Genomic DNA, 14,349 nt, shown 5'->3' on the forward strand with positions numbered 1-14,349 from the left:
CCAAACAAAGGCATGGCTAAACCAAACAAAATTAGCCACCTCAAATCAACAGCATACATACCTAAACATTTCTTGGAGAAGCTAGGAGCCATGAACAACCATAACTTAAATCCACTTATGGTCATCGCTTTAGAGCAAATATTGCTGAGGAAAAAAAAAATCAATGAAATTATCTTATCTATAAATTTATTGTATTTTTTCCTTCCCTTTGCCCATAATGTTAAGAGTCCAGAAAAGAACTCACATTCCTACTCCATATCTGACTCCAAATCCTATCCACATGAATTTTCAGTCCAACTCTAAATTTGAGTATTTTCAAAGTTTGGTTGGTATTACTAATGGTGGTGCAATGCATTTTCTCAATAGTGGAGGTCCATATAATTTCGAATTTCTTTGAAATGATTCATTTGTAAATGTAAAAAACCGTTTAATTTGTGGTATGCTTCCACAAGGTGATTTTGTGAAAGGTTCAATATCGAGATGAATGTTAGCTTTGTCAGTTGCCAAGAAATCTCTCCTAAGATATTGATCTAATCCATCCATATGCGGGATTTCTTTTTATATTTATTTATTGGAAAACCATGGCTGGGATGGTTAGGATTTTTTGATAAAATTGATTCCTTAGAATCGTAAGCAATAGATGATGGGCCTAACCGATGGATGGCTCACTGCTGAATAGGCCCACTTTCCCATAAATTTTGTTCACTGACCACTAAATAGTTATTGTTCAGATGGTATGAATCATCTTATTGGTGAGATTTTTACATGGTGGCCTAAGAAATGTGTTATGGACATAATGCACACCCCATATTGCTTGGTTAGACTGGCCAAGTGTCCCCTCGCAAGTAGAAAACTGCATGTTATGGTGCCTTGAGAGCAAATGATGATTTCCACACTTCTTTTTGGCATCACAAAAGTCCAACTCAAAAATCACCAATGGTAACCAGTGATTACTCTTACACTCCACATACAAAAATGTGGGTAGGTGAAAGAAGTTTGCATGTGATGATTCAAAAAACACAAAATATAAAAATATGCATAAAACGCCAATCTTCTTCTTCTGAACGTTGGCTTAGCCCACGTTTGTCTAGACAATTGGGAAAAGACCATTGGCTAGGTAGGCTACATTGGTTAGATCATCCAGCTCATAGATTAAGTTATCTTGTTGCTAAGGTGGGCCAAAATTTGAAAACAAAGAGACAACTTAGACATTCTTTTTCCCTTTCTTGCAGAAATGTGGGAGCACACCACATGTAATTTTATTTATTTGAAAGTGTTCCGTACAACCATTCAAGCAGGTGCAAATGCAACAAACAACTGCAGCATATATGATAAAGACCAAGCAAAAACATAAAATTACAAAAAGGAGAAAACAACTAAAACTTTTTTCTTGTAGCCACAAACTATACAAACATACTTACCCTAGCTCCAAGCATCTCACCGTCATTGCCATTTAGGAAACACCATGGAAGGAAAAATTAAGGAAAGCATTCTATCAATAAATATATAGAATTCTCTCCTTCCCTTCCTCCAAAGTGCTAGCATCCAGAAAAGCATCCCTACACCTACTCCATGTCCAACTCCAAATCCTATCCACATTAATTCCCAATCATATTTCCTTTCAGATTGCAATGTTGACAGAGGGGATGGTGGTGCACTCTCTACATCTTCACATTTCTTTAGTAGTGGAGGTCCACACAATCCCGAGTTCTCTTTGAATGATTCACTGTTAAATGTAAGAAACTGCCGGCTTTGTGGTATTTTTCCCACGAGGAAATTCTGTGAGAGATTCAACACTGCAAGGAATGTTAGATCTGTTAGCTGCCAAGGGATCTCTCCTGACAGTTTATTATGTGAGAGATCTAATGACTCCAGATCCCTTAGATTCTGTAGTGATGTTGGAATTCCGCCTGTTAAATCATTGTTGGACATATTGAGCACAAGTAGTGACTTTAGAACCCCAATCGATTCTGGGATATCCCCATGAAATTTGTTTTCCGAGAGATCCACTACAGTAAAGGCCGTAAGGATCTTTACTAGTTCCATCTGTAGCCCTTTGCTGACTAAAGACACTTTGTTTTGATAGTATATGTTTTGATAGTATATGGAACTTCCGCTACTACGGTTACCAGATATCATTTTGCCAAGGATCAAAGATTGGGATTTGTCCTCCTCCATCATTGCCTTCCAACTCTTGAACATATTTGATGGCAAATTACCCTCAAAGCTATTGAAAGAGAGGTCGAAAATTTGTAACAGTGGAAAAGCTTGAGGATGCCCAATGGTGCCATGAAATTGGTTGGATCTCAAGATGAGAACACGCAACTGGGACAAAGCTTCCAACCATAAAGGGAAGGTGTCTTGTATTTGATTTTTTCCAAGGTTTAATACCTCCAACATTTTGCAATTGGCCAAAGACTTTGGTACTTGGCCCTTTAATTGATTCCCACTGAGATCAAGCGTTTGTATGTTACATCCCTCTTTAAATGTATGAAGTAAGGTGCCATTGAAAGCATTTCCTTGAAGATTCAACACACTAAGGGTACCACCAATCTCACCCAAACATGGTGGAATCTGACCAATGAAGTGATTTTGAGATAAATCAAGGACTTGTAGGGATGTTGCATTGCAAACTGATCGAGGGATTTCACCACCAAGGCTATTGTTTGAAACTGAAAAGAAAAAGATGGAATGTGGTGGGATAGGAAGTGAGCCTTCTAGCTTGTTGGAGCTAATGTCCAGAACACTTAAGTAACTCAACGAAAGATAGGGAGATGGTTCTACTCCCCACAGAACATTGTGAGAAAGATTTAAAGAGTTTAAAGACCCATTGCCAACCTCCCATATCCATTTGGGTATTTCACCACTAATTTTATTGTTGGAAAGGTCCAATTCCCTCAACCCCTCTTGATTTCTCAAGAAATTTGGAAATGTGCTGATGTTGCAAGAACGTAGCAACAAATATTCAATCTGGGGGATGGAAACAAATGTGAAATTACCACTGCCATCTTGGACTGACAAGTTGTTATCTGAAAGATCCAGGGAGTAAAGGTTTTTGAAGTTTTGAAATAAGCCTAGCTCCACAGCACCACTGAAATTATTGGAAGAAAGGGAAAGTATCTGAAGCTTGGTAAGTTGAAAGATAAATCTGGGTATCATCCCCTGCAATTTATTGTTGCCCAAAAGGATGTACTCCAGCTGTGAAGAAGAGGCATTGTGGAACCCGCCAAGTTGACCACTAAGTTGGTTACCTGTGAGATCTAACCTCTGTAATGATGGGAGTGAAAGCAATGATGATGGAATGGTCCCGTTAAGCAAATTATTCCCTAAGTCTATCACTTTGAGATTCAGAAGCTCATTTCCATATGAAGAAGGAATTGGGCCGCTCAATTTATTGGATGAAAGATACAGATATTGCAGTTTGGTAAGGTTCAAAAGTGAGGGTGGTAATGATCCTGATAAATTGCAATTTGTGAGGCGTAAATGAGTCAAGAATTGGAGATTAATGAGAGAATCTATTGCAGAGGAGAGATCGTTATGGCTGAGGTCAAGTTCAGATAAGAAATGGAGCTGTGAAAGGGAAGAATAGATGGAGCCTGAAATATCACAATCTCGTAAGATCAACTGGCGGAGACTCCCTGGGAAGCTGGGCATTGCAGAGGATAGATTGTTATAGGTCAGGTCGAGTTCAGATAAGAAATGGAGCTGTGAAAGGGAAGAAAAGATGGAGCCTGAAAGACCACATTCATATAAGATCAACTTGCGGAGACTCCCTGGGAAGCTGGGCACTGCAGAAGAGAGATTGTTATAGCTGAGGTAGAGTTCAGATAAGAAATGGAGATGTGAAAGGGAAGAAAAGATGGAGCCTGAAAGACCACAATCATATAAGATCAACTTGCGGAGACTCCCAGGGAAGCTGGGCACTGCAGAGGAGAGATTGTTATAGGTGAGGTCGAGTTCAGATAAGAAATGGAGCTGTGAAAGTGAAGAAAAGATGGAGCCTGAAAGAAGACAATCTATTAAGCTCAACTTGCGGAGATAAGGGAGTGGCAAATCTAAGGTCTGGCCCTGCAGTAAGATGTGTACCCAGTCCAGATAGAGTTCACTCAGATTGGACAGGTTTTGGACGACGGCTCCAATGTTTGGGTTTTCGAGTTTCAGGTATTTACTGTCGGAACCATTCCTATATTCATTGCGAGAAAGATCGAGAGAAACCAAAGTGGTCAAGCGGGAGATTTCCAGTGGGATTTGGCCATAAAAATGCAACCGAGAGAGGTTGAGATGGGTCAAACTGGTGAGCTGGTCAAACCCAGATGGGATTGGAGAGCCATCAAAATCATTGTAAGCGAGGTTGAGCCTCTGGAGACTCCGAAGACGAAAGAGGCTGTCAAAATCAATCCGACCAGAGATAAAGAGCTCACTGAGGTCGAGGCTGATCACGTGACCAGTGGGTCCATCGCACGTGATGCCTTCCCAAGAGCAGCAATCGGTATTGTTTGAATTCCAAGAGGGAAGGCTGTGCCTGTAAGGAGAGAAGTGAAAACCATGCTTGAGGTGGAGTAAAGCAGCGAAGTGATGATGGTTGCATTGTTGGGCAGTGAGAAAGAGGAGAGATGATAAAAAGAAGAGAATCAGAAATGTTGGGTTTTTAGAAGAAAAGAGATGAGCCATTGGTTAATAGTGTTTGGGATGTGTATGAATAGAAAGCGTGAGGTCTATTTATAGACAGAAAGTGAAGAGGTTTGACTACTATTAGACTCGTACGTGTGAAATAAGGGCTTTTTGGGGGATTAAAGGGTTGGTGGGATGGGATTAAAAAATAATTATATCCAAAGATACCTCTGATTCGTGGACACCCTCTTTTTTGAAATAGGATTTGGTTTCCAATTTTTAAATTAATCAACCCTTTTATACAAACGCCAGTTTTGTAATATTTTATGGATGGGCTTGGGTGTTAAAACAGGGCCAAAGAAACAACGGGTTTAATGTTGCTTTCACCAAGTTTGTTTACTGAGGTATGGTTAAAATAATCCAAAAGGGTGGAGTTGGAATGCCCAAATCTAGGGGATAAAATTCCCAAAATTAAGTGAAATTGGCACGGGAATTCCCATTCTCTCTCTTCCCTTTTCCATTCTTCCCAAACATGATAAATTCAAGGGTGGGCCCTATTAATTTTAATCCCCGAAACAACCCTAACCCTTTGGCCGGATATTGGGGGGAATTATTATTGGGGTTTCAATAAAATTTTTGGGATTGTGGAACCTGGGATTAATAATTCATTCCAATTGTTTGGGCCCAAATTTGGGTTAAACCTTTATCCCTTCCAATTAAAAAACACGAGCTTTTAAAGGGGTTGGTGGGATTTGGAATGTGCGGTTTCTGGATTGCTTAAGACCATGGGATTGTTATGATCACCATGTTTGGCACGCGGAATCCCAATTTGGTTTAACCCCCAAAATAAGTTCCAAACCCCAAAGGGCCCTGGGGTGAGATTTATAACGGTTTGAAACACCCAATGGGTTAGTTTCAAATTTTTTGGGCATTTTATTTTAATGGTGAGACAAAATTAAAAAATAAAAATCCAAGGATAGGAACAATTTAATCCAAAAAAAATAAATCCTTTTGCCACGTAATTATAAAATTTTTAAAATAAACTTGGGTGGGCCATAATTTTAGGGAAAACAATTATTACTTTTGCGGCCATTACTTTGGTTTTTTTGGGTTAAAAATTTCCCAAATAGGTGCGGGTTAATAAAACCATTGTGGGCCCTGTAACTTTGATTCCATTTGAATTAATAAATCCGAGCTCCAAACCTATTTCTGCCCAGCCTACAAAAAAAGCCTTTCATCTAAGTGGGCCCACCATGATGTTTATGAGAAATTCCCACCTTAAATTTTAGGATATAAGACCAGAAATGAGGAGGATCCAAAACTCAAGTGGGCTGCGGTGAGGATTCAGTGACCACTGTTTGAAACATTCTAATGGCTAATAAGTTTCATAATTTTTTGGCATTTTCACTTCTTTAAGTGGGAACGACCTTATAAACATAAAAACATCAAGGTAGATTTGCATTGCATTGATGGTACTGGTTAGTGGTCGATGTTCTATAAGCCCACCGTAATGTATATTTTTATACACTTTGGTGGACCATACCATAGGAAACAAGGGTGATTGACTGCCCGCCATACTTTGTGGTTGGTTAAAACATTTCCGGATTAGGTGCGCCCAGGTCTCACCCAACGCAGTGTGGTCCTCCTGTGGAGCCCACGTTGATGCATGTATTGGATATCCGAGCTATCCATCCATATTTCTGCTCCTTTTGAGGGCATTAACAAAAAAAAAAAAAAGCACTTCCAAATCTCAAGTGGACCACAGTGCTGATTGAATTCCCACCATTAAAAATTTCCTAGGACTCAATGTAATACCGGCCGTGAGTTTATTTGCCATCAAACCTGTTGATGAGGACACAACGACCTGGATGAAGGGAAAAACAAATATCAGCTTCATCAAAAACTTTTGTAGCCAACAAAAATTTTGTAGCAGTTGAGATTCAACGACTACTGTTCCTCCAATGTAGATTTGAATCTGCTTCATTTTTTTGGCTCATGCTCTCTAAAATGACCTGTAAAAACTGATGGATGATGTTGGTATATATACATCATATGGCAGGGCTCATACAATACCACTCATATACAATATATACATCATGGCGGATCGCCTACGTACCATGTCACTGGCGAGTGGCTACTGATCGCTGCTATATAGGGCCTATCATGATGTACTTTTTTTAATCCACACTGTCCATCCATTTTACTAAGATAATTTTAGGGCATGTGCCCAGAAATGAAGGAGATTCAATTCTCAGGTGGACCATTCTAGAGGAAACAGTGGTGATTAAACAGCCACCATTAAAAACTTCTTATGAGTTATAAAAGTTTTGGATCAAGCTGGTTTCAGTTTTTATCCTTCATCCAGGACTGCTCTTATCAGTAGTGGATGACAAATGAACATCGTGATGAGCATTATGGTGGGCATTCAATTAGCATCCTTTGTTATGGTATGGTCCACCTGAGATTTGGATCCTCTTAATTTTTGGGTTCATGACCTAAAAGAAGCTGGAAAAATGAATGGGTGGCCTGCATATACAATACATACATCAAGGTGGGCCTACAGTCATGGCCGCACCTAATCTGGAAACCTCATCCTAACCATGCAATCTGTGTCCAAAGAAATTTGTTGTTTTTTATTTTATTTTTTGTGATTTTTTATAATAATATTCTTTACTAATTTTACTTTTAGATATCTATTTAATTTTTTTAAGCAACTTTATTAATTGGAGGATATTTTAATTATTTTAGAAAAAATCATAAGGGAAGTGGGAGAAAACTAACATAATGTACCTTGACAATAACCTAGGGTTGTACACGAGCCAAGCAAGCTCCAAAAGCTTGCTCAGCTCGGCTCGATCTACCTCGGCTTGACTTAGCTTGAACAACGACTTGAGGCGAGCCAAGTTTCATATGACCTAGCTCGTTTTAAAAATGAGCTGAGTTTGATCATAATGGATCTTGACTCAACTTGAACTCGGCTCAGCTTGAGCTCGACTTGAATATTATATATATATAGACACACACACACACACACACATATATATATAGACACACACACACACACACACATACATCTACACATTATATATATTTTTTTAAAATTAAAACTTAAACCCTATCCTATTCGTATATCCCTTTCTTACCATTTCCCTTCCTTACCTAACTCGCATGCGCCTGAGCTTCACTTTCTCCCTCTCTTGTGCTTGAGCTGAGCTCCACACATCATGGTGTTCCTACACACCATGCCGAGGACTTAGCCTCTCTCTCTCTCTCTCTCTCTCTCTCTCTCTCTCTCTCTCTCTCTCTCTCTCTCTCTCTCTCTCTCTCTCAGCACCAACAATAAGGTACCTCTATAGTTTTATCTAATATTGTGTGTGTGTGTGTGTGTGTGTGTGTGTGTATTATTAATTGAATATTTGATTTTATTTGATTTAGGAGTTGGGTCGAGTGTGGGTTGGGTTAGTTAGGTCAGGTGGCTAGGTTGAGTCATGTGTCAATTGGGTCAGGTTGCTGAATTGAGTCGGGTGCGGGTTGGGTGCTAGGTTGGGAGTAGGCTTGCCTCGACTCAATCCACTAGCTTGCATCGAGCTCGACTCGAAAGGTTTAGCAAATAATCCAAGCCCCGTTGGTAAACTCAAGTCCTAGCTGGAGCTTGAGGAGAGCACGGATGAGTCAAGCCAAGCTAGGCCCACCTCAAGTCGACTCGACTCGATGTACAACCCTACAATAACTTCATTGAGGAATTACCTTAACAAAAATTTAATTTATAAAGGTATCAGGATGTAAATGCCACCTTAATAGGGTACCATTTGGTAAATTTCCTTTGATAGAATTTAAATAAGCTGCATGACAAAAACAATGAGGATTGAACATCAACAGTTAAAATGATCGTGGGCTATAGAAGTTTTAGATCAGGCTAATACTTTCATATTTTCAATTCCTCCCAGTAAAAGTGACTTTATGAACGGTATAGATGATATCTAAACATAAACTGTAGGCATTTTCCTACCCACCTTTTCTTGTTGTATGACTCACTTGAGTTTTGGATCTACTTCATATTTTGGTTAATGTCATAACAGAGTATGGAAAAATGGATGGACAGGGTGGATTTCTCACAAACATCAAAGCCAGCCCCACCTACCTTATTGGGCTGCTTTTTCCTATTGTGCTGCCACTTAAATTTTGGATCTGCCTCATTTTTGGGCTTATGCCCCAACAAAACCTGGAAAAATGGATGGATAGAGTGGATTTCTCACAAACATCACAGTTTGGTCCCACTTAGCTTCTAAGTATAGGAACTTCCAGCCACAGTCTGTCCAAACAATCCACGTACTGGATTTAGATATTCAGACGGTCTTGATCCTTTTAAGCAACATAGATGGATAACGTAGATTTCTCACAAATTTCACATTGGCCCACTCAGCCTCTGAGCATAGAAACTTCCTGTGATAAGTTGTCCTAGGTAATCTGCATCCCACATTTTGATATTTAGATGGACCAGATCCTTTTAGGCAAGGCATCTACACACTAATAATCAACTGACTACATGAACTAGTATCATTGGCTGTGATCATTCAAGGAAGGCAACATCAAGTGTCCCATTTACCATCTCTATCTTATAAATGCCATCTATCCATTTTTCTTCAAATGGAACACTTCCACACACAACACATATACATATGCATGAATTTAACATTGCCGATTAGACGTGGGGCCCAACGTGCTTTAATTTCCAAATGGTCTTGGAATTCCTAACTCAACAATCTACCAGGTTAAGCAAGCCATGACCGTAAGTAGGTCAAGCACGGACACCATTTATTCATGCAAAAGTGTCCGTGCACTTTTTTTTTTTCCATTTCTTACTAAGTTGGTAAATTATGTTAGAATATTTGGTTGAATTAAATAGACTATTAAAAATCGAGAACCAAAAAAAGGAAAATAAATTTTGAGAAAGAAGAACTTATTGAATTGAGTCGAGGAGTGACTGAGTCACTCGACTTGAAATCGAATTTTCTCCCCTTGGACAGCGTCCCAAGTGCAATAGGTTTCCAGAGCAATCGACCTCCAGGATACAACGACTATGACCTGGTCCCAGTGGTGCACTCACTGTACACGGGCTCGAACCACTTGCAGTTTAATTCGAAAGTGCTGAGTTGACTCAGTGATGAACTCAGTAAAATTCTTAAAATTATATCAGAGAGAGTTTTATAAAAGAGATAATAATTTCATATGTTTAAAACTAGAATCGGTAGTCTTTATATAGACTCCGAAGTGGTGCATAAGCACCCTTTACAAAAGGTTAGGTCCGTTGGGTTTAAACCCAACAGGGGCGACCAATCGGAAGGGATGCATCTTTCTGATTTAAAACGAAAAAGCGCAAGTGTGAGTACACTCTCACACATACAGTCTTGCGAGTACCCATACACACACCCACGCGAGTACACACACACTGCACCCGCACTCGCGCCCAGCCCAGCAGTCCTGTCCCATCTCGTCGCGTCGCGCACGCACAGGCACACGGACACGGACACGGACATGGGCACGGACACGGACTCGGACTCGGCTCGGCTTGGCTCAGCACGGCTCGGCTCGGCTCGGCGCGCACGCGCGCGCGTGTGGTCAATGTCATAGATTAGAGCTATTGGCATAGCCCCCCATAGGACCAAATTCACATGCCCCCTGAAAGAGGCTCAAGCCCTAGGCAAAAAGACTATCTTATATACAAGATAGTTTACTATGTCAAATCCGATGTGGGATAAAACCCACAACTCAAAAGTACTACAACTTTTCAAAAATGGAGCGAAATTACTGAAAATTTAAAAATTCAAATTTTAATACTACTTTAAAACAAAATATAACAATCTCCCATATGTTTTAAAATAAAACCCTTTCGGATTAAAGTGTAATAGTTGTGCAATGGTGTCGGTGTCACCATAGACTTGAACCGACATTAGAGTAAGCAAGACAGGTCTACAGGAATCAGGTGACACCATAGTCTTGAACCTGAATCCTTTTAATGTAGATCGCAAGTACATGCCACTCACACAACTCTTCCTCTGCAAGTGATTCTGCGGTTCGGTGCGTTTCAGCCATACACCATTACCTGGATTTCATGAGTGTTCAAGAGAATTCACCTAGATTCTTATAGGAAGCGACCTCCACCTCCACACCCATATAGGTAAATTCCATCAAGTGTATGCAGCAACTGTATACACCACCAAATATATGGCTATGGATTCATTAAGAGTTCTAACAACTCATCCTTCTACGTTGCTGTTCGCACTGTACACCATAGAAGGGGCTCATACAACTCAGTGCAATCGTCTACCTCGTGTCTTGTTGTTTACCCATTGAACCTATCTCATGGGATCTCCACTTGTATAGGTTGGGTTGCGGACACTGACAGCTTATATATTAGGCTCAGCCCCATTCCCTTCGATGTATCATTGACTAACCTTTTAGATAGTCCTTTGGTCAGACGATCTGTTAAATTCTTTTCTGACCTCACAAAGTCAATAGATATGACTCCATCACACAACATATGTTTCACTATGTTGTATCTGAGTCTAATATGCCTGCTCTTTTCATTATATATTTTACTCTTTGCTTTCGTTATAGTTGCTTGACAGTCACAATGAATAGATACGGCCGATACAGGCTTTGGCCACAATGGTATATTAGCTACAAAATAAGATGACAAAGTGTCGCACAATTACCTTCTCTTGTGTGGCAATGGATTATAAGATGGGTCAGAAATTGATCCGGACTGCTTACAATTAACTAACAGCTTTGAAAGATACACATCATGGTGTTCCTACACACAAACCAATGGTTTGCATCCCATCCCTATTGTTTCCTTTGATGTGACCAACTTTGAATTGTAGGTTTGGTTGTTTTTTTTTTCCCATGGCCCCAAATCCAAGACATAATAACTGGCGGACAGATGTTATAACTTTGGGGGCAGATTAAGAACTACCCTCGCTGTTCGGAGCTTGGGGCAAGGGAAAGCTCCAAGCAGCTATCGAGGGGCCACCATTATATATGTTTGGATTTTATTCAATACCATCCATCCATTTTCTCATATTATTTTAGATTATTAGCCCAAAAATAGGACGTTCCACTTCTTTAGTCTTCTAAATCCTTTGTCCTTACTCTTGCAACCGTTCCTCTTCTCTCGACCTCCATTCTACTTTTGGCCTTCTTGATAGTGCCCTATCTTTTCGCTTGACCGATTTTCTCTCACTTGGACTTCTCTGCAGAATTGTATGTACAAACTGGATGGAAAACTCCCTTAAGCCTCATTAGTGTAAACAATGTAAGAATGCTTCAGAAACTTCTTTGAGTTCGAGCCATGTGCAGTGCCTAGGTTTTGGATTATGTTGTTTCTAACCCTGGTTTTCACCTGAGTCATTTAATGAGCAGAAGACTCTAATGAGGTAATTGGTGTGGGTGATTTACAATTGACTAACAGCTATGATGAAAGACACACATCAAAGTGTCTCCCCACATAAACCAATGGTTGGTATCCAATTACCATTGTTTCCTATGGTGTGGTCCAATTGAGTTATGGATCTGGTTAGTTTTTCCTTGGGGGAACCCAAATCCAACACATAGCCTGATGGAGAGAGTGGATGTTACATATATAACATTATGGCCCCACATAGGTTTAAGAGTCACATGTGTAAATTATGGGAGTCACTCATCAAAGTAGTCACAATAGGGATGGGATGCACTTCCACACACAACACGGCACATATACATGCATGACTTTGACAGTTGCCATTAGATGTGTGCCAACATGCTTTAATTTCCAACTGCTCTTGGAATTCCTAACACAACAATCTCACCAGGTCAAGCTAGCCATGACCATCAGTAGGTCAAGTATCGTGGAACCGTTTATTTATGCAAAGGAGTCCGTGCACTATTTTTTATTTTTTTTAATTTTTTAACCATTGACTACCCTCATTTCTCAATTTCTTACCAACTTTATAAATTATAGTTAGCAAATAGTACAAGCTACAAAATAAGATGACAAAGTGTACGTCGCACAATTACCTTCTCTCGTGTGGCAATGGATTATAAGATGGGTCAGAAATTGATCCGGATGGCTTACAATTAACTAATAGCTTTGAAAGATACACATCATGGTGTTCCTACACACAAACCAATGGTTTGCATCCCATCCCTATTGTTTCCTTTGATGTGACCAACTTTGAATTGTAGATTCGGTTGTTTTTTTTTTTCCCATGGCCCCAAATCCAAGACATAATAATTGGTGGACAGATGTCATAACTTTGGGGGCAGATTAAGAACTACCCTCGCCTGTTCAGAGCTTGGGGCAGGGGAAAGCTCCAAGCAGCTATCGAGGGGCCACCATTATATATGTTTGGATTTTATCCAATACCGTCCATCCATTTTCTCATATTATTTTAGATTATTAGCCCAAAAATAGGACGTTCCACTTCTTTAGTCTTCTAAATCCTTTGTCCTTACTCTTGCAACCGTTCCTCTTCTCTCGACCTCCATTCTACTTTTGGCCTTCTTGATAGTGCCCTATCTTTTCGCTTGACCGATTTTCTCTCACTTGGACTTCTCTGCAGAATTGTATGTACAAAACTGGATGGAAAACTCCCTTAAGCCTCATTAGTGTAAACAATGTAAAAATGCTTCAGAAACTTCTTTGAGTTCGAGCCATGTGCAGTGCCTAGGTTTTGGATTATGTTGTTTCTAACCCTGGTTTTCACCTGAGTCATTTAATGAGCAGAAGACTCTAATGAGGTAATTGGTGTGGGTGATTTACAATTGACTAACAGCTATGATGAAAGACACACATCAAAGTGTCTCCCCACATAAACCAATGGTTGGTATCCAATTACCATTGTTTCCTATGGTGTGGTCCAATTGAGTTATGGATCTGGTTAGTTTTTCCTTGGGGGAACCCAAATCCAACACATAGCCTGATGGAGAGAGTGGATGTTACATATATAACATTATGGCCCCACATAGGTTTAAGAGTCACATGTGTAAATTATGGGAGTCACTCATCAAAGTAGTCACAATAGGGATGGGATGCACTTCCACACACAACACGGCACATATACATGCATGACTTTGACAGTTGCCATTAGATGTGTGCCAACATGCTTTAATTTCCAACTGCTCTTGGAATTCCTAACACAACAATCTCACCAGGTCAAGCTAGCCATGACCATCAGTAGGTCAAGTATCGTGGAACCGTTTATTTATGCAAAGGAGTCCGTGCACTATTTTTTATTTTTTTTAATTTTTTAACCATTGACTACCCTCATTTCTCAATTTCTTACCAACTTTATAAATTATAGTTAGCAAATAGTACAAGCTACAAAATAAGATGACAAAGTGTACGTCGCACAATTACCTTCTCTCGTGTGGCAATGGATTATAAGATGGGTCAGAAATTGATCCGGATGGCTTACAATTAACTAATAGCTTTGAAAGATACACATCATGGTGTTCCTACACACAAACCAATGGTTTGCATCCCATCCCTATTGTTTCCTTTGATGTGACCAACTTTGAATTGTAGATTCGGTTGTTTTTTTTTTTCCCATGGCCCCAAATCCAAGACATAATAATTGGTGGACAGATGTCATAACTTTGGGGGCAGATTAAGAACTACCCTCGCCTGTTCAGAGCTTGGGGCAGGGGAAAGCTCCAAGCAGCTATCGAGGGGCCACCATTATATATGTTTGGATTTTA

At 39.9% G+C, this 14,349-nt stretch overlaps 1 protein-coding gene across 1 annotated transcript; it reads right to left on the reverse strand.

Moving 5' to 3' along the window:
• Positions 1-1,290: 1,290 nt before the first annotated feature.
• Positions 1,291-4,671, reverse strand: LOC131255213 (receptor-like protein 53). Its single transcript, XM_058255908.1, has 5 exons — positions 4,014-4,671; positions 3,741-3,866; positions 2,839-3,596; positions 1,570-2,574; positions 1,291-1,317 (listed from the first exon to the last, which is right to left on the reverse strand). Exons 1-5 carry the CDS (start codon positions 4,669-4,671, stop codon positions 1,291-1,293), a joined length of 2,574 nt encoding a protein of 857 aa, XP_058111891.1.
• Positions 4,672-14,349: the final 9,678 nt, after the last annotated feature.

The sequence above is a fragment of the Magnolia sinica genome, chromosome 9, assembly GCF_029962835.1.
Source record: "Magnolia sinica isolate HGM2019 chromosome 9, MsV1, whole genome shotgun sequence".
In the NCBI taxonomy this organism is placed as follows: domain Eukaryota; kingdom Viridiplantae; phylum Streptophyta; class Magnoliopsida; order Magnoliales; family Magnoliaceae; genus Magnolia; species Magnolia sinica.